Here is a 24,046-nt window from a genome sequence, read left to right as displayed (position 1 = left end):
AATGTTTTAAACCAGAATATTTGGATCTGATATACGTATATATATAGCAAAATAAACATGTAATTGAACTTTGTGGAGGAGTCTGCAACACGTGCCTTTCTTATTGTACATTGAGATTTTGGACGACATGAAGGGTCAATGTACTTCCAAGGTGCACAAAAATTGAATAATTTCTTAATTGATGGGAATGGTTCTTATATCTCATCCCATTTTTCTGCCATTTCTATGTTGGCAAATTCCCCACCATATGCTAAATTACGTGGTCAACTGTTTTGTTACAAATTATTTTGTCTAAGAGTGTGTGGGTATATGTGCGCTTGCCTTAATGCAATAGATGCTAATCTATGCTGTTGTCATAACAACAGACATTTCAATGTATTATCTTCAATACACAGGCCTGGACACTCTTTAGAATCACACATTAAATGTTGAGTCAATGCAGAGAATTGAATGAAAAGACACACAGGAAGAAAGTATGAAGAAAACAAATTAGTTATGAGTAAATGAGTTAAGTAACTAACACTAACACCCAGAGTTCAATCAACCCTTTACTTCCATACATGACATAAAAAATAAGCGCGTTCAAACAAAAGTTCCTAATTAAGTTCTGATCCAGATGTAAATAACTTGAAATAAAATCTGAAATGTTGATCCCTTACATATATTCATCTTTTGATGTCATACTCCCAGATTTTTAATCAGCAGAAAAATCGAAGAATTTATCACACTTATACTCACCATACTTTTGCACACAATTTTGTTACTTGGTTCACTGTATACTTCAAGGCTCTCTTGGCAGCAAAACCTTCCCGGGATTCATTAAGTTGTTTGGGTCAAGACCATCCTTGATGCTCTGCATGACCTGCATCGTCAGGGATCCCATCTCTTCATGGAGCAGTGCTCGCTTGCCCAAACCCACTCCATGCTCCCCTGTGCATGTACCATTCATAGCCAAGGCCCGTCTGGAAGAAAACATACAAAGAAAAAAGTCAAGGAAAAGTGTGAGAACATTGGAATTGCTAAGATTTCTGCATATATTGGTCACTAAACGATAGAAAGAGGTAGAAAGTTATTACCTTCCCAACCTTTCACTGAACAGATGGACCCTATGCAGTTCTTCTGGGTCATTGGGATCAACTAACATCAGACAGTGAAAATTCCCATCACCCACATGACCTGCGATGGGACCTGCACAAGCGTCACAAAGGGCAGAACATTGGAAGGGGGGGGGGGGGGGGGGGGGATCCCTTTTACTTGCAAAACAATAACACTGTCATTCAGTTGTTTTGTGATAAACATGAGAATGAGAAATTCTGGAAGAAATCAGATTGATCCATGGTAGCGCTCGATGATGTCCACATTGTTCATCTTTTGCCTTCCTATTCCACAACTTCCCAAAAATCAAGGCATTTCAGTTTTGAAATTCACGCCAAATTCTCCAAAACTTCACTTTACACTTCTCATTTCTACATTTCTCAAGTAATTCAACTCATTCCATCAATCGGCAGCATTCCCCAAGAATTTATTCAGCTTCTTCACCTTCACACGCATTTTCTCCAGAAATTGCATTTTCTAGTATAATTAATTGTAACGTTTTATTTTAAACAAACTTTATGTTGTGTGGCAGTGATGGATGGCATGAAGAAAATAACCTTCGCACTTGCACTGTGCTCACCTGTAAGTTTGTTCTGAATCAGGTCGGCCTTTGTCTCCACAATGATATGAGGCAGCTGGGAAATAGGAACACAGACATCTGTAGAATAAGCCTACAACACAAAACGGGAAATTTGTCAACCACACTCCAAAAGGCATTCATGGTAGGGCCGATCAACCTCTCCAAATTGTCCGGTGTGAGAGTGAATGGATTTTCATCTATATGTGCCCTGCAATTGGTTAGTGACAGGTTCAGAGGTGTACCCCGCCTTTTCCCCCAAAGACTCCTGGGATAGGCTCCAGCACGCTGGCGACCCTCGTGAGGATAAGCGATTATTTAGTTTGAATCTTTTCGAATAAGTCAAAAGAAAAAGACAAATTACGACGCGGCACCAAAAAGATTGGTGGGCAAGAATTTGCATTGGAAAATGTAAAGGATGAAACTTTTTCCCTGTTGCTATGTTCTTGATTGAATGTATCCTGCTGCTTACAGAACTTGCTGCTTGCAACAATATGGTAGTCAACCAAACAAATAGGGTGCGCTATTATTTTTCACATCTTCATTCCACAAAGCAGCACAGAGCTCCAATATCTTACCTTGCAACCAGGTCTCAGTGCCTGAGCAGCATACCAGGCGTCATGACGAGCTTTCCACAATCGGTTTCGTGTTTCTGCATCTCTAGCCCATTGAAAATCAGAGCCATGATTAGTCTGTGTGATTTCCTCTGTGGATACATGTTATTGAGTGTTAGTGGTAGAATCATAAATTATACAGCATTCTAGAGCTAACATAAGTTTCCTTCAACTAAAGTAGACCATCTAAATATATGAATGACTATTATTTGACAACTCACCAGTTGTGTTGACTTGTTCTGCAAGGCTCTGTTCAGAACCATGGAACTCCAGGAATAGGGTTGGAGTAACGGGATACGACAGAGAGCTGAACTTGTTGCATGCATTGATCATCACATCATCTAGAAATTCTTTAACACCAAAAATAAACCAAAATGTTACAATATGCCATCAACGATCCTAAATGATCTAAGAGGTCAACGTTTGTGGTGTTGAGTGCTACGAGCAACCTGTGCTCACCAATGCGAGCGATGGCTACCCCAGCTTGTAGAATCTGCACAGTGCTATCCACAGCAGCCTGTACTGAAGGAAATGAGCAGACTGCTGACACCATGGCTTCTGGAATACCATAGAGGCGTAGAGTTGCCTTAGTGATAATTCCCAGAGTGCCCTCTGATCCAACAAAAAGGTTCGTCAAGTTGTACCCCGCTGAAGTCTTCCTATAATTTATTGATAAAAAAAAAAAAGGCAGATAGAAACTTACATAAGCACAGATATGTATCATGTTGCTCCGAAGAGCAAATGTTTGCTTGGGCATCCATCCATTATTTGAAACGTTCATCCTCACAGCACTTGAAAAGATGATTGAATATGAACTCCTACCTGGGACGTCGGCCCTTGCCGGCAGTGTGAATAATAGTACCATTGGCAAGTACCACTTCTAGGTTTATAACATTTTCTCTCATGGTTCCATATCGTACTGCATTGGTACCAGATGCACTAGAAGCTGCCATACCACAAAGTGAAGCATCAGCTCCAGGATCTAAGAGGAAATGGATGTCAGTATCATTTTTTCAAATTATTCTAGCAAAATCATCTGCAGAGAGACAGAGAGAGAGATGGAGGGTAAGATTGAGCCGCTTTATAAGAGAGATTTATGTTAACATTGGGTTTGTATTTGACTGACCAACAGGAAACCACAGTCCAGTGTCTCGCAGATAGGCATTGAGGGCTTTTCGAGTCACACCAGGCTCTACGGTCACATCAAAATCTTCCTGGTGGAGATCCAAAATGTGGTCCATATTCCTGAGGCTGAAGCACACACCGCCCTAAAGTAAAAGGGATGATGCATTCAGTATTCTACTACAAGTGCGTCCCCTTGTGGTAGTTCTGAGGGGATGTTGATTGCAACCAGTTCTGAGGCAGCAGAGATCATTGGTGTGCTGGGTAATCCGGAGAGCCGGGAATTTTCCCAGAGGGCCACTCAAGTGGTGGTGATAGCAACTACACAAAAGTGTTATTATTGATATTATTGATAATGAGATTTTATTCTCCCCCACCTTGACTGCTCCAACCCCTCCCTCCAGGCCAGTTCCAGTACCAAACGGGATCATGGGCAGGCGCTTTTCATGGCAGACTTTCGCCAGAGCACTGACCTCCTCCACAGAATGTGGAAAAACCACCACATCTGGTGGACGACATCTAGACAGACATTGACATAGGACATTACTAGACTGAAGGAAGTTATGGTATGAAAGTTTAGCCTTTGTCAAAAAAGGTTTCAAATCAAGGTCCAGAAAGTAGAAGCCCTGCCACGGGCTATAGCCACATCCTTCTAATTAACCGACTGGTAAATAAGCTAGCTCCTAGGAGCTTGTTTACTTTCCGGCTTTGTTGAAGCACCTTTCTGGATCTGAGTTTAAAGCTACAAAATAGTGTATCGCTTTACAACAGTTCCGGGAAATGGCATTGCAAGGTAAGGAATGGCACATAAGGAATTACATGGATCTTTGTTGTAGGAGCAGACTGTCAGAAACTGAAGACTCAGATTTTGCAATTTAAAAAATCTATTGAATAACTGACAGTTGATACATTTGGATTGTGTGGAAAGTTAGATGAGGTGGCTTCCAAAGATTAAACTGATGTGCTTGTATTTCTTCCAATCTTTAATAAGGATTGTTAAACAAACAATGACAAAACTTATCTTTGACAAATTATTTTTCATAGTTACATTGACATATTCAATTCTCTTACCCTCGATTGCAACCATGCACACTAATAAGAAAAGAGGGAGTTTCACGGAAAGAATTAATTTATCCAGGGACCAGTCAAGTTAATATCAGCAATATAATCCTGATTATTTGCTGAACTGACTGTCTATAGACGTTGTTAATGTTGCCATGCTTACATTTCTCAACCAAAATTCCAAATACATTCGTGTAGCTTTGACCTGTGTACAGATTCATCTTTGCCGTGTTGCTCTCTGACAGCAGTTCCAAGCGACACCCCATCCTCGCCACATATTGACCTGAATGTAGAAAGTGCACTGTCCAAAGCAGCACTCTGTGTAGACACACAACAGGCATATATTAAATAAACAAATTATATATTAAAATCATTATATTAGTATAATAAATAAATAAAGAAATAAATAAAGAAATAAAGAAATAAAGAAAGAAAGAAAGAAAGAAAGAAAGAAAGAAAGAAAGAAAGAAAGAAAGTTATTGACCAAATACTTGTTTTCCATTATAATTTACAAATCTTCAAGAAAATCAAAAATATGATTTTTCATCATTTTTGTTCATATTTTGCGTATCACAGTTGACGTGTATTTATGATGAAAATTACTTTTTAGTTGGGAAAACTTGCACAATCTGTGACTGACTAAACGACGGGTAAAACATAACTAGCACTGGCCTTATCAAATTCATCTGGACCCCCTTGCACTCCAACTAGTCCATTGGCAACACATACAATCAATCAGTCAAATATTATAGCCATTCTGTAGACAGCATAATGAAATATAGCACCAAATGAGTATCATTCGTTCTATCAAAATGCATTTTTTGCACAATAACATAAACGGACCGACTTCGTGCAATCAATGTGTTCTACTGGAATTATATTACCCACAATACATTGACATTTTACATAGCCCACATGACCTCGACCTGTTTAAACAACAACAAAAAACTGGCGTGCACTTATATGAATACTAACTTACCCTGGCGATGTTAATCGTTGCAAAGCTGCGACGCTGACAAAAAAGTCGCTGACTTGCTGCCAGCACAAGCAACATTGTTTTGCTTTTACTATACCATGCCACCATTTTTAGTCCATTCTTATCAATACGCTAAGGTTTTCCGTTTAAAGATTCAGAATAAAGGGAAATTAAAACACTTCCCTTCTTCAGTGGCTTTAGCTCTTTTACTTTGAAAGCATTTCCGGTTTGTTTTTTCCTGTTCAAGCCTTTTAGGTTTTTCACAAGTTCATTTCCTCGCTTGACTGTAGTGTTGTGTCAAGGAAGTACAGTATTTGTTAAAAATAGCATGACAGTCCTTCGTTTTTTGTCACAGCTAAGTCTGACGGAAAGTAGGTTATCTTGCCTTTGCTGAGTGATTGTTTCAAAGAATTTGTTTTGCATGAAATCTGCTTTCTGTTTGACGTTCGCAAGACAAAGTTCACTGACAGGCGTATGAATGAATCACAAGCGCTTATTTGACTGAAGAGGTCATTATGAATTTAAAAATGTTATCTTTGTGTTTTATATGAATTATTATGGTGGCTCAAATGAACATTGAAGGGAGGTGGGTTGGAGGTTAGTTGATTGTATTAATTGAATGCTTGTTATTTTTGTTGTCCACAATGTAGACTCCACGTCTACATTCTGTGCAGGAAGATGTTCCCTGTAGACCTTCCACCTGTCGATGAAACTGACCTGACGTCAGCATCTGAACAATATCTTTTGTCGCTTGAATCCAGACCTGAAGGTCATGAATGGTTTCAGTCATCCAGCACATCTAAGGTCTATATTGTCATGTATTGTATGATAGACATTTTACCTCAAGCAAAATTATGTCCATGTTTTCAAGGAACCTATACTTTGTCTTTCCAATTAGTTGCAAATAACAGCAAATAACATAAAATGGTTGCAACTGTTTGAAGATGACCAAGCTAGATGTTCATTATTGTCACTTCATCCACCTGATGATCCAGCTCAAGGTATGATCACACATTCTCACACAGACATATTACAAACATGAAAAAAAAAAAAAAAACATGCATACACACTCCCTCTGACGCTCCCTGCTGTCCATTTGCCTTCTAGTGGTGGCCTTATACTTGCATGGAAGTTGGTGGCGTGTGAATGACGTTTTACGGACATCCTGCAAAACAAGAACTGACTTGCTGCCAGTAATCCCACTTTCATATTTGATATATTTATATATGTGCCTCTACGACAGTATTGAATGCATATGGTTATTTTGAGGAAACTGAAACTTAAACTTTGATCCTGGTCATGAACAATCTGGAAAACCTAGACACATTTACTGTTTATGTTGTAATTTTTATTCAATTGTTGCAAAGAGAAAAAACTAAGAGTGAGGAATTACATAAAGGCCCCCAAACATATTTATATATTTTACATGCAGATGAAACGCTGAATTTCTGAATCTCAAAATGAATGACTTAAACATGAAAAAAAAAATCACTGTTTTAGAATTTGAGGATTCAAATGTTTCCAATTGGAGCTTTGCTAAAAAGAATGATGTGGTGATTTTAGTTCATGTTTCTCAAGAAACTTTCTGCAACGTGGTACTATTCATTTTGATAAGGCTTAATTTTAAAGTTAGAGAGTTGCAGTAATTATGTTTGGATATGTATCAAAGCAGCTGCCACAATACATCAACCATAGAAAATATTCATGTCTCAAAACCTGGTCCACCACCAATCTTGCTGAATCAGGTAACGGTGACAGCACGGTAGTGTTCAAGATCTTCAAAAGATCTTCAAAAGTCAAAAATGCTTTCAGACCAACAAAGAAACACAAAGTACTGTTTTACATTTGGGCGACCTGTTTTCTTTAGGTTCAGTCACTTATGGAGAGGCTCATTATATTCCTGCTGAGTCAAGTCGTGGAGAGGCCGTCACAGGAAGAAGCACTCTTCTCCCTGCACCCACGCACGGAGAGCGCCAAATTGCTGTGGAGAGATGGCCAAGCAGTCGGCTTCTACACCGTCAAGCACAAGGGTATCATACTAAAACGTTGTTGCATCTGGGCACTATTTTTGTGCTGAGTTCATGGGTGGACTTTACACAGTGTCCGATATAGGACCACATATGTAAGTGACCCAGGTTGGATTGGAAAAAAAAAATAGGATTGAGCCTTTCAGACTACATATAGGCCAAAAAATATTTGGACTTGTTTCGAATATCTTTAATGCTGTACACACTTGAGTCAATCCCATCTGTGTGTTTTTTCAGGTAGTCTCTGCGACAGCTGGAGTAGTCGCTGCTACCTGGTTCCTGTTCTAGACACTATCCTGGTGAGGACGAGCTGGCGGAGGAGAGGACTGGGCCTTAAGATGCTGAGTGACTTCTGCTCCTCCTTCCCCAGCGAGGAGGTACTGGGAATCAGTGTGCCACTTTCAGCCAGCATGGTTGCAGGTTAGAGCATTTTCTAGTGTAACCCCCAGAAAAACACAATTTAAAATTTGCCATTTAAGGGCAGCAGCATATAAACCAAAAAAGATTACGGATAGTTATTTTAACTCATTCATGTTGAAGGTTAACTCCAGTGAGAAGCTTAGTGGCATTGTATGCGTTGTATTTTTATTTTTTTTTAGAAAAAAGGCAATCATTTCATGCATTTTGAAACAAAATACTTCTGTTTTAAGTGTGTAGGCACTTTTTGCAACTGAATGAAGATCAGAGAGATCGTCTGTATGAAGTCGAGGCTCCGGGTGCATGGACTCAACAGCGAAACATCTGGCTCAACATCCAACTATCCCGCTATGTGCACAGTGGAGAACAAGTTGGCTGAGTAGGAAACCTCATTTGATCCAAGACTGGGTTCATATATCTTGTATCTTCTACAAGTTGGTAGAAGTTCCTTTGTTTGAGCTATCATAACTGTTTGATTTACGGTTTCTTGCATCTATCCGTTTTACTGACACGAATGAGCTTGATAGGTTGCCAGCCCATGTTAGTTCTTCCTTCAGGAGTCATGTCAAACCAAGCTGAGGAGCAGAGAACACCCAGCACAAAACAGATGAGATGGGTGAAAAAATTGAGAAGAAATGAGATTGCTATCAAAACTGGTGAAATGTACTCCTCCTACATCAGTGGTTCTTAACCTGGGTTCATCACCAGTGTAGTACCTGAGATTTATCAATCCTGTTTGTATACTATTCACTATTTTTTCATCATTGTTTTAAAGGGGCATAGAAAATGTACATTGATTTGCTTGTAAAATAGTTGGGTATCAACTAATGTCTGTCCCCCAAATAAAAAAAAATACACTAAACTTCAATATTTCCTTGTGAGTACAACGTGTAAAGTAATAATGTGTAATATTTGTTCTATGTGAAGTATAACAGAAAATTTGGAGGATACATCCCCCACACACGCACATTTTTTTAAGGAAGTGTTTTGAAATCTTTAGAAAAACAACAATATTGTTTTAATTAATAGTCTTTTAAAAATTAACATTTATTTTAACCACATGCAATCTAGTCTTTTCACATTGTGACTTTTAATATTTTTTTTTCTACTTTTAGATTCCATGGAGGCCTCAATGCTTGCATAGATGGGGTTCCCCCTTACTCTCTCAATTTACAAAATAGCAACACATTTTTTGTTACTAAATTGGACACCATACAAGAACTACGGTACGTACAATGTTTAAAAACAAGCGCACATGCATGTGGGAGGAACCGGAAATGTCAGTTTCAGGAAAAACACCGACGGGAATTTCTGGACCACATATTGAACTGTACTGAATAATCTGTGGAAAATGAGCCGTATTTATCATAACACATCTTTAAAAAACAAACCAGTGCACAATGAGAAATGTGACAGTGTGTGGTCACCCGGCTCTCATGAAAGGTAGGTGACGTATGCAATTTAGCAAATCCACACAGTGTTTTTCCCGTTGTAACGACGCAACCAAGGGAGAAAATGTTCGGATCTTGTTAAAGAAATATAATTAATTCGTGTTTATCATCGGACAGGAAATCTAGGAAAAGCATTTCTGGAGTGTCGTTATGGAATTTGAGTGTTGGCATCCACTAGGGGGCATACTTGTACAGCGCTGATTTAAGAGCGTGCGGCTTCCCGTCGCTCCGGACGCTGATTGGTTGATTAAATGCTACAAATTATTCGAATATTGTTTATATTGTGATTATATGTATGGCTACTGTTTTGTTTTACAGTGGTCCTGGAGTGATTCTTGAAGGAATCCTTGTTGATGTTTCAAGACATGTGCTGACTGATGTCAACAATCAGAAGGTATTGGTTGGATACTTACTGATGATAATATAAAATAAAATCTAATATAAAAATCTATCTTGGGAGATTAGTAACCCCATTGTCAAATTGTCATTAAGAAATTTATCTCTAGAAATTTTTAAAAACAGAACTATTTACCATGCGTGTTTTGTGTTTTCTCCTCCAATCAAAGTTATTGCAAAAGTCAGAAGTTGAATCAATCTGTGCAGTTCAACAGAAATATATTTTTTTCATATGGCAGATACGTTACTACGAACTGTATATATTTTTTCTTTTGGCAGGTTCGTTACTACGTACTGTATATCAAACCTAAACGCGTCCATCGAAGGAAGTATGACTCAAGTGGGAAGGAGATTGAACCAAACTTCAGTGACACCAAAAAGGTCAACACAGGCTTCCTCATGTCCTCCTACAGTAAGTAAAGACCAACAGATACTAACATGATCAATATTTCTATTTTCATTAATTTTGTCACGTTCATCATTCAGCATTTCCTCAAATGGGATATTTAATCAATCTGCCAACTTGGAAAACTTAGGGCGGGGCTTCCCATGAGGCAGAATTGGGTTGCAGCAACTCTCAAAACACCATAGAATCCGACTCGTGATCACTCTTATTCACTATTATTGTTGTTATTATTTATTAACAATAGAAGTAGTCGTAGTTTATTAGCACTATTATTAAAGGTAAATATTGACCATTATATAAATGGCACAACAACACCACCAAAAACAACAAAGAAACATTTTAAGACCTTATCCTTAAAATTATACTCTGCATTTAAAAATGCACTCCCAGTTTAATAAGCACTGATGTAACAAAGTTGCCCAGAATTATTTGGAGGTAAATCATGTCTCCGTTTATTTATATGTAGAAGTGGAAGCTAAAGGGGAGTCGGACATACTGTCAGAGGAGCAGCTTTCAGCACTGATACGTAAAGCCGAGCTGGTGAAAATAACTGACAAGTACAGACCTGACGGCACATGGGCCTTCTGGTACCCTGAATGTGAGATGGACAAAACAGAGCTGGAGACTGAAACAGACATTCGACTGAAGACGAGAGGAAACAGCCCCTTTATATGTGAGTACCTATAATATTCAAGTCATTGATGAAGAAAATGGCCACAATTATGTAACATGCATGTTATACTAGTGCCAAAACTCAGTAAAAAGCAAATAAAACAAATTTCACCGGGTTCGGTTGAAGTTGGGAAATGGTGTCAAATGTAAATAAAAACAAAATACGATGATTTAAAAATCCTTTTCAATTTACTAATTTATGTTTGGCCAGATGGGTATTTTATTCACACTCTTTTAAGACCAACTCTCTTTTCTTCACTTCGCACCTTTTTTTGCTATTTTTAGTCTCCTTAGCTAAAGTAGAGGGTGGCACAGTGTCCAAATGTAACTTTGCTGGAGATGAGAAGACCGGAGCATCGTGGACAGACAAGATTATGGCCAACAAGGCCGGAGCAGATTACGCCCAGAAGCCTGGAGGTGAAGGAGAGGGATCGCAGGAAGATGAATGGGTGAGGGCACAATTTCAAAATAAACCTAATTCAGACACACGTACAGTGTTTACTGCAAGAACAGTGGAAAGAGCAAAATAGTTTTTATATCATGAGTCATGGTTATGGAACAGTAAAGATCGGATATAATGCAAACGCTACTAAAGGTTTTAAAAAGCTCACCATTTTGATCCTTAGGATGACTAAAGAGAAGATTGTAGCTTCGAGCTCTTGACCCATCTCCAGATTGAACTTCAGCTCGATGTCTTGGATCAGATTGCTTCGGTTCCCCCACCAGAAACCAAACTTGTTGCATGTGTGGCCTTGGCTTGAATCGTTCCTTTGCACTTACAAAGTAAGACTGATTTTTTCTCTCTGAGTAAAACCGACAAGATCTGGTTTTGATTTGGTCACCTACACAAGCTCTGTTGTTTGACTTGCTCTGCTTCTTTTGTGCATATTTGGTCACGTTGCATTAGAAAGTAGGCTTAAATTCCAGCATACTACCTAAAATCGAATTATGCATCGTTTTCCTCTTCTATTAACACTTCCAAATACATACATGACTTCAGACTTCAAATTTTCCACGGCCAAAACTGTTGGCGGCAACAATGGCACAAACGTCTTAAATAAGCTAGTGCCCATCAATTTATCCACCCGTTGCCATTGCGCAATCCGGTAATAAAAGTAGTTTATATGTTTATTTTCCTTATGTTCAAGGCAGATGTTTAAGTTCTGGCCTTGCTCTTCACATGACCGATAACTGAAATAGAAAAGAATGTTATTTGTCTATCATTAGTTATTCAAATTTTTACCTCCATTGACCACATGTCCCTGATTTACTGTATAACAGAAAGTTATAATATAAATATTCTCACGTCAGCTTTGTCTCCTCAATTACATATGTGAAACTACACTCTTTAAATCCCTTACAAAAACAATAAAATAAAACTTTATAGTAAATACAGCAAATTTTACAACAGCTGCAAAGCACTTGCCACAGTGAAAATGGGAAAAACAAACAGCGTATGAATTAACTAATTTTCAGAACATTAACTTGAATTTGACTTTATCAGCTTAGTTCGTGATTCATTGTCGTAAAAGGGCAGAATGTAAAATAAATTGACATGCGATACTCATTCCCTTTCATTTACTGTCATTTTATTTTTCTTCAACTCTTTATTTAGTATACATCACTTGTCGGTGAGTAGTCCCCACTTTTCTTGTCATCTATAACTACAAACATACGTAAACACAAATGTATCCAATTCTTGCCTTTAAATGTACAAAATATTTAGCTTTTTTACTAAAACACTGCAATAATGTAAACAATAAACAAATAGCACATACTGTCATCATTCTTTGCATTCCTTTGTACTTCTCAACTCAATGGGATGTTTTTGGTCAACACATGCTCTATGGAATAAGTCGCTTGAACTTGTACATTGGAGATACCACTGACCACAATATTCCAATAAGTTCTGATGGCACTCCATTGATCAGAAGAACTCAGTTTCTGCCTTGTACACAAATTATTTGGTCACATTATTACAACAAACATCTTGGTTATCTAAAACAAGTATTCTATAACCTAGTTAGAGTGTTCTTTGGCTCTGATGGACTTGGACATTAGCAGTATTCATTTCTTCCATTGCATTTGAATAATGTATTTTCGATAAATAAAAATTATTGATTGCTGTGTTTAGCAGAAAGGAGTACCGTAATTTTCGGACTATAAGTCGCTCCGGAGTATAATCGCACCAGCCATAAAATGCCCCAAAAAGTGAAAACAACATATATAAGTCGCTCCGGAGTATAAGTCGCATTTTGGGGGGCAATTTATTCGACAAAATCCCACACCAAGAACAGTCATGAACGAGCAACAACAGGCTAAACGATAGCAACATGTGAAGTGATCAAGTGATGTGAATTTGTGAAAAAAATATATATATAAGTTGCTCCTGAGTATAAGTCGCCCTCCCACCCAAACTATGGAAAAAAAAAAACGCGACTTATAGTCCGAAAATTATGGTATGTTTAATTTCTGTAATCATCTCTGGAATTGGGTTTTAGAAAAGTGCATCAGTTAGATCATTCATCCATTTTGTTGGACTTGTCTTCAGAGTTTTTACATTCTGAATTTAGTAGCAGAGGAAGGTCTTTCAAAGATGCCCCCCCACCATCTAACACGTCCGAACAAATGCTAAATGTCGTAATTGGTTTTGCTTCGAAACCATTCCCGTACGGTATCCTTGTTCTCGCTGACCCACTGGATGTTGACTTTGACCTGCTCAATTGCCAGCTCCACAGCTCCAGAAACAGCAGAAGTCTCATTCTTTGCGCCAAAAGCCTTCAACTGCAGAGGTTCAAAAGGATGGATATTTTTCAGGTCATCAGCTAAAATTTATCCTAAGGCTCAAACCAAGCAATGGGTAAATAGGAACCAGGAACAATTCAAAAAGAAACCCAAGGCAACCCTTAAGCTCCTATTGTGCCTTGTTGGTGAGACAAAAAAAATGAGCATGTTGCTTCAATATTTTGTCACACCAACCAACTTTGTTGATGAAAAAGAAAATTGCATTTTACGTCATATCAATAAAACCCAATAGTAATGACAGCCGGTCGAGAGACTCATCTGATGACTTGTGGGTTATGAGATGTTTGTTTCGGCGTCATGGTAAATTACCTCCTCCAGTTCGAACTCTGACGAGAACCTCTTGGCCACTCCCTCGATCAGCTTGGCTCCATCACTGGTGACATACAATAACAAAATGTAATTGTAATGCTGAAAATATTTGAACTGTAAATTGGAGAGCTGGATTATGTCATTACTATCATAGCGTTTGAAATGAAATGTTCCTTGTGGGTTTCATGAGAAAGAAATCAAGATAAGGTCTGATTACAATTCATGACCTTTGCGCGAGATGACAACTCATTTAAACAAGCCACTGTGGATTATAAGATTTATGGCAGCTGTTTGTTCGAGGAACTGCTCACTTCAGTGGCCGATGTAAATGGGCAAGTGGTCAGCTTCCATTTTATGTTGTGACACATTATGACAACACAGATTATTGACGAATACCAACCTCTGACTAACGTAGTCCCATTCTGCTCGAATGAAATCCCAGGCCAATCCATGTCCCGCCACATTTGAGGCAATGTAATTAATAGTAGGCGTAACATCCATCAGTCGTATCTTCTCAGGGTCCAAAGTGTACTCCAGGTATCTGCAAGATAACCAAGACTTCTCTTTAATGTGGAATTTAACTTATCTAAAGGTGCGGCTGTAATAAAATAAGATGATGTTATTAAAGCTTTTATCGTATTTAACATCATCGAGTTTGAACGCCACTGTTAGCTTCACCTGCTTAGAAGCCAGATCTTCTTGGTGCACGACAGCGCTTTACGAAGCTGGTCTTTCTCTGAGGTTTTATTCGTGGTCAGGAACTTATCCCAAGCAAACTCCCACTCTTTTTCCCCCCCAGCGGCCAGAGCTTGGCAGTAGATGACTGACCGCAAGTTGGGGTGAATGCTGAGTCACACAAACACACATGAAACATTATTGCAATTTTCGGGATGCTTTGTTTTCTGATATATTTCTATGGATTTTTGGAAAATCCAAGAAATTGGAATCTTGGAATTCAACTGTCCTAAAGTTAATCCAGTTTGGAACACTAGGTGTCATAAATCTGAAGTCAAATGCTAATCAGAGGTCACACTGATTTGATTTCATCTTGAGAATTGCAGACAAAAGTAGTTTTCCTGTGAGTTTACTTGTGTTGCCTCAACAAATATCAACTTATGGGGTCAAAAATAACAAAATATGATAATAAGATAAAGCTGGGAAAGGAACTTATTCGTATTATGACACAAGTTGTTCCAGTCGTTCTAAACTGAATTCTCATACAAGTCAAAGTTTAGAAGTTTGTTGTTCCCAACTTAATTCTTATGTTCCTAAAGGTCTGGGATGTAGATTACACAAAATAATAATTACTAGCGCCTTTCAGAATCTTGTTCTTAGTGTAAGATCAACCTCAGCAAGTGTTTTTTGGTTAAATACAGTTAATAAATTAGACTTTCATCTGACACATGATATTATACAGTTACCATGGAAACAAAGATTAAAAATATAATCATGTGCCTAACTGAGGTTTATGGCTTGGCAATAGCACACACAGAAGACAAGTTGACAGTATTTTTGAACTTTGGATTTGATAATCCTTTCAATAAAATGACACACGTATGCAACTTTGGTCACCCTGCCTTGATCACATTCATATGACCAATATGTAATTATATTTTTTTGTAGGTTTGAGATGTATAGAAATATTTCTAAATTTAACAAAGTTTGCAGTAAATTATTCTTAGCATTTTAAACCATTTTGTATATGACAGATTTTACAGATGAGGAAAAACATTGTTAGGTGCGGGTATGTCAAAAACAAAAGATCTTTTTGACAATTAGTCACCGGCCTAAAAATAATACTTTTCTTTCTTAAACCATCGCTAGAGACTAAAATCACACAATAACAATCTACACAATTAAGATCACCACCACATTTAATTATTTATTAGCCTTGTGTGTTCATACCTGTTGATGTTGGTATCATTGCTATTCATCCACTTGTCAAACATCAACGTGGCCATTTCAGTGCATTCTTCGAGTCCATTGGAACAAGCCAAATCAATGGTTGTGATCTGGTTGTGCCTTGAAATGAAACCCAGTATTATTTCTTTGCGAAAGTGATCAGTTAACATTCTTTTGGCAAATATCAACAGCATAACAGGTGTTTTTTGCCCATTGTTGTGCTATTATACTTGATTTCTCAAACCATCAGAAGGTCAGCATGTCTTCCTACCAACCCAGGCACCTCTACAACCTCCCTCCCTACCTACTTACCGACTTTTATGGGTAATGAACCTTTAACAAAATGATGGCAAGGTTAAAACCTTCAGGCTAAAGAACTATACCATGGGCTATGACAGAAAAATTATCTAATGCATCAATTACCAATAATTCTCATTTTATTATTGTTATTGTTTTTTTAAATAAGAAACGAAAATGAAATTTAATATATATATATATGATGAATACTAATGTGCTTGCTAAACTACATACAGAATATTAAACTGATCAAAATACAAATTAGTGCAAGGGAAATATTTCCTTACTGTAAGGATTGGCTCGTTGGAATTTCAGAGTTGTCTGTGAAGTTTCTGTAGTAACTGTACAAGTTTTTAACTTGCGCCCGAAGATAGGCCTGAAACAGAGTGCATGGTTCCAACCTTGGAATGTTACTCAAGCACAATTTTATTGTTTGATTTTATAGCCAACAAATATTTTTATGTCACTGGTAAATATATCAGTGATAAAGACAACAAAAATGTGGCGAATAGTGATGTTATGAATGTTTAGTAAGTAATTGAACTGCTCATAATGGAACATAATGAAACATGCCTGCATGGGTCCATACACCTCGGAACGGTCAAACATGTGGACAAAGTACTCAAGATTGCGAACTGCGGACTCCCAGGGTATGTCAGCTTTCTCATTGCGAAGGAACCACGTTGTTTTCAGAGCCAGAGTCACATTGACCATTTTGGCCCTAAAAGAAAAATTTAGCAAAGTGAAGGAACAATGTGGTTGCGTTGACCAAATACGTCAATAGTCAGATTTAAAAAAAAAAAAAGCAATAATACCTTGCCAAATGAAATGCATCATCAATGAGCTGCCCTCTGTTCATCACTGGAATGCGCTAGAAAGCAAAAAACAAGATGAGACGCACAAAAACACATGATTGCTGTGTAAAAGATTTTTGGAACAATTCAAAGGGAGCCACGAGGAACAGCTATTGAACCTGCAACCCTGTATTAGGGGCTACATAAACTATACCTACGTTAGTCTGGTGCCTTGCTCAAGAGTATTCCAACTGACAGTCATAATTTTCTGTTTAACAAATATCTGAAGCTAAATACTACATACTCATTCTCACTCATAATTTTCAAATCTAAATATAACATAGACAGGCTACAATGATTACTACGTAGTTCTATTATGATTTGCCACGTTGGCTTCGTACTCACATTCGGGTTTGATTCCAGCTGATTCAGGAGTTTTTCCCAATTCTCTGGGTTGTAATTGACCCGATAATATCCATTACAGTTGACATTTACAAGGATCCACTCTCCGCGCTTAGAAAGGAATTGGTCTTTAACTGGGAGGGGAGAAGATAAGATTCTTCAAGTTCTACAACAGACTGATAAATAAGGTACACTCAAGTCTAAATTTGTAATTGTTCCATTCTGATCGTTGAGTTAGATTTTTTTTGGGGGGGAAGAAAAAAAAATATTTGCTGTTCTCTTACCTGCTCTTCTGGTCTTCAGCCAGAGGAAACTAGTTTCTGATGTATTTGACATCACTCGGATTGGGATATGCCACAAATGACTGAGATGTCAAAAGAACAGGTAGTAATGAGAAGTCTTTCCTGGTTAGTAAAATGAGCCAACTAAACTGGAGGCAGTCCTGATATAATTTGCAGATCAAGCAATATTAGGTAATAGTTACCGTTACGGTCTTTAAAAAATGACTTAGGGTTGATCCACACTGCTAACATGTTACAAAATGAATAATGTGGAAAATTTGGAGATCACTCTTGCAGTAATCGGTTCTAACCAAGTATATTGTGAGTAGTCAAATTAACCGTAACATGTCAGATGCACTCACTCGTACAAGTGATGAAATAATAAAGAGGCAGGGAGTTTTAATATCATGATTTGTATCAAATATCTCACACTTCCAGTCAGGAAACTTCAGATTGGCACAGTAATCACATTACTCAAACTAGAGATGGTGAAATTTTCTTTACGTTTACTTCAAATGTGATCAGACGTCTGCTTTTAACTGAAACTATCGCTGTGATGCTCAATGTTGGTGATTTATGTGATTTATCTTCCGCTATTTGAGTTACTTGTGAAGTAATTATCTGTTTTGCCAGGAAATGTAAAACATGACATACCTGGAGTCCAAAGCACTGTTGAAGAGGAACTGCTTCTGGTTGACTTCACCATTTGTAGTATTGATGGTAATAACAGGATATCCATTTTGATTGGTCCATGTGCCCATCACCTCGGCAACTTTAATGTGACTCACGTCCTCAACAACAAACTGAACGCATGGAAAATGACATTCTAAAAGATGCTTTTCCTCAGGGTAGGGTTTGTAACATGATAGTTTCAAAAAAATTTTTTTTTGATTTTGTTAACTTGCCTTTTGTATACATTTCCAAAGGTCATCTTGGTCAGTAGTTCCATATTTATAGCTACTGAGATACATCTGGAACGATGAAAGGGAGAAAAAAAAACATTACATTACAATTATGCCAGCAAGATCAGAAGTTTTTTTTGTCATGATCTACCATGAGGTTTGTTTTGCTTTCCTCTCAGACATTATTTACAGAAATAACATTTTATTGATGGTTTGAATGGTCGTTAGTTGAGGATGAAGGTGTGGAAAGAAGGGTGATGTCTTAGCAAAGGTGACATCAAGTGAACTGGACCAATTTTTCAAATTTGTTTTGAAATCAAAACTGATTGATTAGTCAACTACTGCTACACATAAAAAAAAAAAGTGTTTGCGTCCCAGCAGATAATTTTCTTTTCTTTCAAGTCTGAGAGAATAGAAATGTATTTTTGACAGCCAAATGGGTCATGCCACAGACATACAACAATTAGGCTACAACTCCTCCTGAATCAAACGAGGTTATGTCAACACTTACTCTAATCCCGTCGTCGAAAACTCTTTGGTCCACAGCATCTGCCAGCATCCTCAGCACAACTGCTCCCTACAGTATGAATAAATAAGTCATATGAATAATAATATCAAAAGTACAGTTTCATCACTAAAAAAGATGACATCTGTATTTGTTTTCTACTCATTTGAGCATACCTTGTAGGAGGATATATCATCAAACATCTGAATGATTTCTGGAGCGTACTCGACGTTGTCAGGTGGTACACTAAGAGGATGTGAAGAAGCCAATGCATCCTGCTCAAGTGCTGTATGAAGTTCACTCATGATGTACATTTCTCTCTGGTGGAGACAGACAACACATCAAATAATACTGCCTCAATGAAAGACTAATAAGAAGGGATCAAAACAGACAATAAAAATGGCAACATATTTATAAAACCAGACGCACCCGAGTTTATTCTTTCACCTTCCCATTCTCAAATCAATCTTGTACTGTACATTGTATAGAAATCGGAACTTACAACTTGAAATGTAGGTTCAACGTTGCCCAATGCCAAGATTGACATGTAGGTGGCAAAGCCTTCCTTTAGCCAAACTTCATTCCACCATTTCATTGTCACAAGATTTCCAAACCACTGCAAGCAAAAGAGGTGCAATTTCGAGTACTGAAGCATTGAACGCATATGTCAAAATGGGACACTGACAAAAAAAGTAAATGAGGCTTTTCTTATTTACTTGTGGCGTGGCATGATTTGGTGTGGAAAATTTGATGAGTGTGGTAGGGAAGGGAAGCTAAAATATTTCATGAATTCCTTTTTTGTTTTTTAACTAACCTGGTGCGCCAGTTCATGTGCAATGCGATGAGAGATTTTTTCTTTGTGCAACAGGGATGACACGCCTTCTTCATACAGCAAGGCTCCTTCTTGATATGTTATCAGTCCCCAGTTTTCCACCGCTGCAGTAGATAAATCTGGCAGTGCAATTTGATCTGGGGGAATGATTAGACATAATAAATATCTGCAAAGTGTTTTGTTTCCAGAAAGGTTTACCAATGATCAAACATTGTGATTTCCCAAAATGTCACGTCTCGTCACCAGCCGTGTTACTATGTGTTTGTTGTCATGGTTACTGTCTGTGTGCTCGCCCCTCCCCTCCATGATTAAGTGTGAATATTCTCACCTGCCTCTTGTTACCTGTCGTGTATATAAGTCCTGTCTGCCCCTCACGACCTTTCGGGTCATTATGTGTGTGTTGTTGTTGTCTTGATGTCTTTTTGGTTCCTGTTGTCTTTTTGATTCACGTCTTTTGTTTCACGTCCCTGTCGGTCAGTCCTCATGTTTTGTTAAACCATGTCAGTTTGCCGAGTCTGTTAGTTTGTTTTCTCCAGTAAACCCTGGTCCAAGCTGCATTTGGTCGCCCTGACACAGAACTGTTGTAAGTAACCATTTGAAAATGTAAACACTTGCAGAGATTATTAAAAAGAAAGTGTTGCATGTAGATATTTTGCTGTTTCATACCTCTTTAAAGGAGCTATATCATGCTAGATTAACATTTTGACCTTTTAGCCATGTTAAAACGCTAATTCCTTGCTCAAAACATCCCCTAACCGGTGCTCACTTTGTGATGTCACAAAATGAGGAGCCACCCCAAGCAGACTAAACACACAGCTAGTATCTCAGAGCAGTTGAGTTTACATAGGGCTGTTATGATTTTGGTGCATCAAATAAATAACAAGTATTAGTCATCGCTATTTGGTGCATTAAAAGAGTCTTTTCTATGTAATTTTGATATGTCCTACTTTGTGATTGGCCAATGAACGCACCTCAAGTGTGGAAGTGGGGACTGAACTTTTAGTCTGACTTCAAAATTAGAAAAATAGCCACCAAAATAAAATAACTCATATTTCATAAAAACATTTGATTGGCATTGTAGACACACACTGAATTTGATCCATCAAGACATTGCATAAATTCTTACCAAGCTTTTTCAGAATGTAATTGATTCCAAAGTGGTTTTCATAGAACTTGAGAATCTTTCCGGTAACATTTGCTGCATATTGAGTGTACCCAGCATCAGTCGCCTCTGGCCGAGCATATATCTGCATGAAAAAAATCATTAAGGGCACATGAGGTCTTGTTTCGTTTTTATCCTCAACTGAAACATTTACACACATGCACAAAATTGTTGATGCCCTTCTATTAAAGACAGCAAATTCATCAATAACAAATAATTATCTTAATGTGTTGAGAATTAAACCATTAAATACAGACTGTTTTATTTTTGTGGTCCAACTGAGTAATTTTGATTTATAATTAACTGATTTTCTGAAGCTGCACATTGAGTGTTATGCCAAAATGGCACGTGTTTTTATTTCCATAACAGAAAAGTAGTAAAACTTTTGACCACATGAATCGTTAAACTAATGGTTGAGTAAAAGGGAAATAAAACACTGCCAGTCAACACAGCAAAACAACTCAATGGGTCTTAAAGTCAAAGCAAACTTACCTTGATTGTCACGCGTTCGTGCTCTGATTTGATGGGTGTGAACTCTGAAACTGTGAATGCCAACAAGTTGGTGGACATTTTCGGTGTCGGATAAAATTGTGTGATTTTCCAGTCTTCTGTAAGTTCTGGGCCTAAAAGAAAAGGGTGGGAGGGTGCAAAGTATATTGTGTAAAAAACGATAGTTTGCTTTGTTTACATTTACCTGATTGTAAATCGTATTTATTCACCTTTCGTATCTTCATTTCCAAGTGCCGTCGTGTCTTTTCTATGTTTGATTGTCACATCAAACACAGCCTTCATTTGCGGCTCATCAAAACAAGGAAACAATTTTCTGGCGGCTGTTGGCTGAAGGAGTGTGCTGGCAAGAAATCTATGCAATAAAAAAGGTTAATATTCACCAACAAGTCACGTGTACAAGTCACAACCAAGTCTCAAATCGTAACCTTCAATGTTGAAGCAAGTCCCAAGCTAGTGTGGAAATAAGTAAAGTAGAGTCACTACCAACTTTCAACCAAGTTGAGTTGTCGTCTCTTGTTTTGAGTATGTTCTAAGACTTAGAACATACTCAAATCTTAGTGACTTAGAATCTAAGTCAAGTCATAATATTTTGCTCAGTCACAACATACAGTATATTATATTATAACTCTTAATACATTCATGTGTAAATGAAACAGCAGTGCTATGATGCTGCTCAAGTTCCTACTAACTATACAATATTGCAAAGCAGAATAAAATAAAGTATATAGCAGCTTACTCTGTGATAAAACATGTCTCATTCTCTTTAACGAACAATGAACATGGGCTTCCCTAGTTAGCGAATTAAAATATTCAAGCTGTTTCAAAGTATAGCAAAACAAAATAATATAACATAATCCAAAAGTGTGTGTTGCTATACTTCAGAACAAGTTTTCATCTAATCGATGACTTTTCAAACTATTAATTTACTATGTTAGGTCAATCTGATTTCGGCACCATTTGGAACGGGAATGGCGGTGTACTGGTTCAACCAACAAATTCCCCTTTACCAATTTAACAATAGTTAATTTTAAAGAACTAACTTTTAAGTAACCCCTACTCAGGCCCCCTTCTTCAGGTCTTCCATGTCAAGCATTGAAATTTGGAATTTCATCTTCCATCCTATCCACCATGTAACTCGACAAGAGATAATGGATTCTTCACTGAGAAATCAAAGATTTGTTTATTTACATAAATAAAAATCATATGAATAAAGGTCATTTGAGCAAAAATAAATTTCAGAAGGACGCAGCCAACTTTATTCGCCACTTGGCAGTTGCCAGGAACTAACGCTCACTTTCAAAAAGATGGCTGACTCCTGAACGAAAACAAATTAATCTGCCTTCAAAATAGATTCAGTCACCTTTATTGACTGGTTTTCTCTGAGTTATACGGTAGAGCGGACATATTTAGACTGTTATGTCAACGTGTTAATTATCCTTGACCATTTATATCAGTTAAAAAGAAAAAACATTTAAAGAACTATATTTAAACAGATTTATAAATCAAAATCTTTTTCAGACTTACCTCTCTCCATTTGTGTTATTTTCAAAATGTGGAACTTCTTCATCGTATGTGCTTAGATATAAAGCTTGAAGATTTTGTGATATCTCTCCCTGGAATGCCAGATATAAGCTGTAGTTCTTTCCAGCCATCATGTTCTCCTCTAACTGGATCTCCAAGAAATCACTTTCGTTTATATGATTCTTTATATGAATTATCTCCATCTTCTCTTTTGTCATTTCATTCTTCACAGATGGATTATAAACATTCAAGTCTCGGCTATGGAGGTAAATGCTCCGTGTTCTCTCAACACAATGAAAATGTATCGTTTCTTCACCGGTGAACCGCATCGTCTGGTTTGGAGTGGTGACATTAACTTCCTCGATGATTCTGGAGTAGAGCTCAAGATGAAAAAATAATTTGTAGTTGTCAGGCACAAGATTTGTCGGCAAACGCATGACAGGTGGTGGGGTCATAGGGGTTGGTGGGATGGTGGGCCTTTCTGTTGCATTCATCGGTCCGATCTGGATTTCGTAAAAAATGACCATAGTGACAATGCTGGAAATGGCAGACACAGTCAGGATCCCAAAAGCAGCGGCGAAGGCCTTGGACGTCGAGGTCTTCGACATGGTGGCTGCTTGATCGGAGGCTCCGTTCGCTTGCTTTGCTGAGCTTGTTCTGACAGATCTGTGTACTTGTTTACCTCTGATCTGCAAAACCTTATCTGCATCCAAGTAACCACCCTCCCATAAATAGGGCTTGGCCCCACTATCTCAAGTCTCTGTTTGGATTAAGCATTAACCTGGACATTACATAAGGAGCAAAGAGTAAATGATTCAGTCTGGAAGGTTGTAAATGAGCTGTCGTAGATAGTGCTCAAACATCTGGAGGTGGTTCCTGTGGTCCAGACACACACTCTCAAGAAGCTTAGCACAGCCCATTTCTCAGCTAGATCATTATAACTTACAGTGGCTATGAAAAGTCTACACACACCTCTTCAAATGCCAAGAGTTTGGGTTAGGGTTATGTT

General features: G+C 37.9%; 4 protein-coding genes across 8 annotated transcripts; 2 read left to right on the top strand and 2 right to left on the bottom strand.

Annotated features, from left to right (window-relative positions):
• Positions 1-535: 535 nt before the first annotated feature.
• ldhd (lactate dehydrogenase D) lies at positions 536-5,597 on the bottom strand. The gene is made up of 11 exons (XM_049724119.2): positions 5,450-5,597; positions 4,676-4,788; positions 3,786-3,927; positions 3,413-3,554; positions 3,109-3,268; positions 2,746-2,945; positions 2,508-2,636; positions 2,251-2,378; positions 1,676-1,766; positions 1,077-1,188; positions 536-962 (listed from the first exon to the last, which is right to left on the bottom strand). Exons 1-11 carry the CDS (start codon positions 5,552-5,554, stop codon positions 782-784), a joined length of 1,503 nt encoding a protein of 500 aa, XP_049580076.1. The 5' UTR covers positions 5,555-5,597; the 3' UTR covers positions 536-781.
• An 85-nt stretch (positions 5,598-5,682) lies between these two features.
• fam169b (family with sequence similarity 169 member B) lies at positions 5,683-8,860 on the top strand. Of its 5 annotated transcripts, none has more exons than XM_049724136.1 (8): positions 5,683-5,817; positions 6,029-6,043; positions 6,121-6,250; positions 6,345-6,447; positions 6,554-6,639; positions 7,314-7,476; positions 7,711-7,893; positions 8,124-8,860. In XM_049724136.1, exons 3-8 carry the CDS (start codon positions 6,125-6,127, stop codon positions 8,267-8,269), a joined length of 807 nt encoding a protein of 268 aa, XP_049580093.1. In that variant the 5' UTR covers positions 5,683-5,817; positions 6,029-6,043; positions 6,121-6,124; the 3' UTR covers positions 8,270-8,860. The 5 variants fall into 5 exon arrangements, with proteins under 5 accessions (XP_049580093.1, XP_049580090.1, XP_049580091.1 ...); XM_049724134.1 differs by lacking the exon at positions 6,029-6,043 and adding an exon at positions 5,900-5,955 and having other exon boundaries at positions 5,697-5,817; positions 6,097-6,250; XM_049724133.1 differs by lacking the exon at positions 6,029-6,043 and having other exon boundaries at positions 5,693-5,955; positions 6,097-6,250.
• Positions 8,861-9,147: 287 nt separating this feature from the next.
• Positions 9,148-12,598, top strand: arpin (actin related protein 2/3 complex inhibitor). The gene is made up of 6 exons (XM_049724138.1): positions 9,148-9,333; positions 9,660-9,735; positions 10,017-10,149; positions 10,610-10,816; positions 11,101-11,264; positions 11,442-12,598. Exons 1-6 carry the CDS (start codon positions 9,242-9,244, stop codon positions 11,448-11,450), a joined length of 681 nt encoding a protein of 226 aa, XP_049580095.1. The 5' UTR covers positions 9,148-9,241; the 3' UTR covers positions 11,451-12,598.
• On the bottom strand, positions 12,383-23,738 carry anpeplb (alanyl (membrane) aminopeptidase-like b). The gene is made up of 20 exons (XM_049724108.2): positions 23,041-23,738; positions 21,726-21,868; positions 21,499-21,629; positions 20,971-21,091; positions 19,827-19,981; positions 19,515-19,628; positions 19,189-19,332; positions 19,019-19,084; positions 18,511-18,576; positions 18,260-18,408; positions 17,609-17,688; positions 17,328-17,458; positions 16,944-16,999; positions 16,702-16,849; positions 16,416-16,504; positions 15,835-15,951; positions 14,608-14,775; positions 14,330-14,470; positions 13,930-13,993; positions 12,383-13,599 (listed from the first exon to the last, which is right to left on the bottom strand). The coding sequence occupies exons 1-20, from the start codon at positions 23,643-23,645 to the stop codon at positions 13,447-13,449; spliced, it is 2,841 nt and encodes a 946-aa protein (XP_049580065.1). The 5' UTR covers positions 23,646-23,738; the 3' UTR covers positions 12,383-13,446.
• Positions 23,739-24,046: the final 308 nt, after the last annotated feature.

The sequence above is a fragment of the Syngnathus scovelli genome, chromosome 6 (assembly GCF_024217435.2).
Source record: "Syngnathus scovelli strain Florida chromosome 6, RoL_Ssco_1.2, whole genome shotgun sequence".
Lineage (NCBI taxonomy): Eukaryota > Metazoa > Chordata > Actinopteri > Syngnathiformes > Syngnathidae > Syngnathus > Syngnathus scovelli.
The sequence above is the reverse complement of the archived record's forward strand: the minus strand, read 5'-3'. Positions and strand labels throughout refer to the sequence as shown.

What these genes read in the sequence shown, in the direction of transcription:
- ldhd (XM_049724119.2), bottom strand. Translation starts at nt 5,554, where the DNA reads ATGGTGGCATGGTATAGTAAAAGCAAAACAATGTTGCTTGTGCTGGCA. An exon ending in CAACGATTAACATCGCCAGG is followed by an intron (nt 4,789 to 5,449) that starts GTAAGTTAGTAT and finishes GTGTCTACACAG; the next exon opens with AGTGCTGCTTTGGACAGTGC. An exon ending in GGCAAGGGCCGACGTCCCAG is followed by an intron (nt 2,946 to 3,108) that starts GTAGGAGTTCAT and finishes AATAAATTATAG; the next exon opens with GAAGACTTCAGCGGGGTACA.
- fam169b (XM_049724136.1), top strand. Translation starts at nt 6,125, where the DNA reads ATGTTCCCTGTAGACCTTCCACCTGTCGATGAAACTGACCTGACGTCA. An exon ending in CTACACCGTCAAGCACAAGG is followed by an intron (nt 7,477 to 7,710) that starts GTATCATACTAA and finishes GTGTTTTTTCAG; the next exon opens with GTAGTCTCTGCGACAGCTGG. An exon ending in TTCAGCCAGCATGGTTGCAG is followed by an intron (nt 7,894 to 8,123) that starts GTTAGAGCATTT and finishes TTCTGTTTTAAG; the next exon opens with TGTGTAGGCACTTTTTGCAA.
- arpin (XM_049724138.1), top strand. Translation starts at nt 9,242, where the DNA reads ATGAGCCGTATTTATCATAACACATCTTTAAAAAACAAACCAGTGCAC. An exon ending in TCACCCGGCTCTCATGAAAG is followed by an intron (nt 9,334 to 9,659) that starts GTAGGTGACGTA and finishes TTTGTTTTACAG; the next exon opens with TGGTCCTGGAGTGATTCTTG. An exon ending in CTGATGTCAACAATCAGAAG is followed by an intron (nt 9,736 to 10,016) that starts GTATTGGTTGGA and finishes TTCTTTTGGCAG; the next exon opens with GTTCGTTACTACGTACTGTA.
- anpeplb (XM_049724108.2), bottom strand. Translation starts at nt 23,645, where the DNA reads ATGTCGAAGACCTCGACGTCCAAGGCCTTCGCCGCTGCTTTTGGGATC. An exon ending in GCTGAAGACCAGAAGAGCAG is followed by an intron (nt 17,459 to 17,608) that starts GTAAGAGAACAG and finishes CTCCCCTCCCAG; the next exon opens with TTAAAGACCAATTCCTTTCT. An exon ending in AGGTGTATGGACCCATGCAG is followed by an intron (nt 16,505 to 16,701) that starts GCATGTTTCATT and finishes ACTCTGTTTCAG; the next exon opens with GCCTATCTTCGGGCGCAAGT.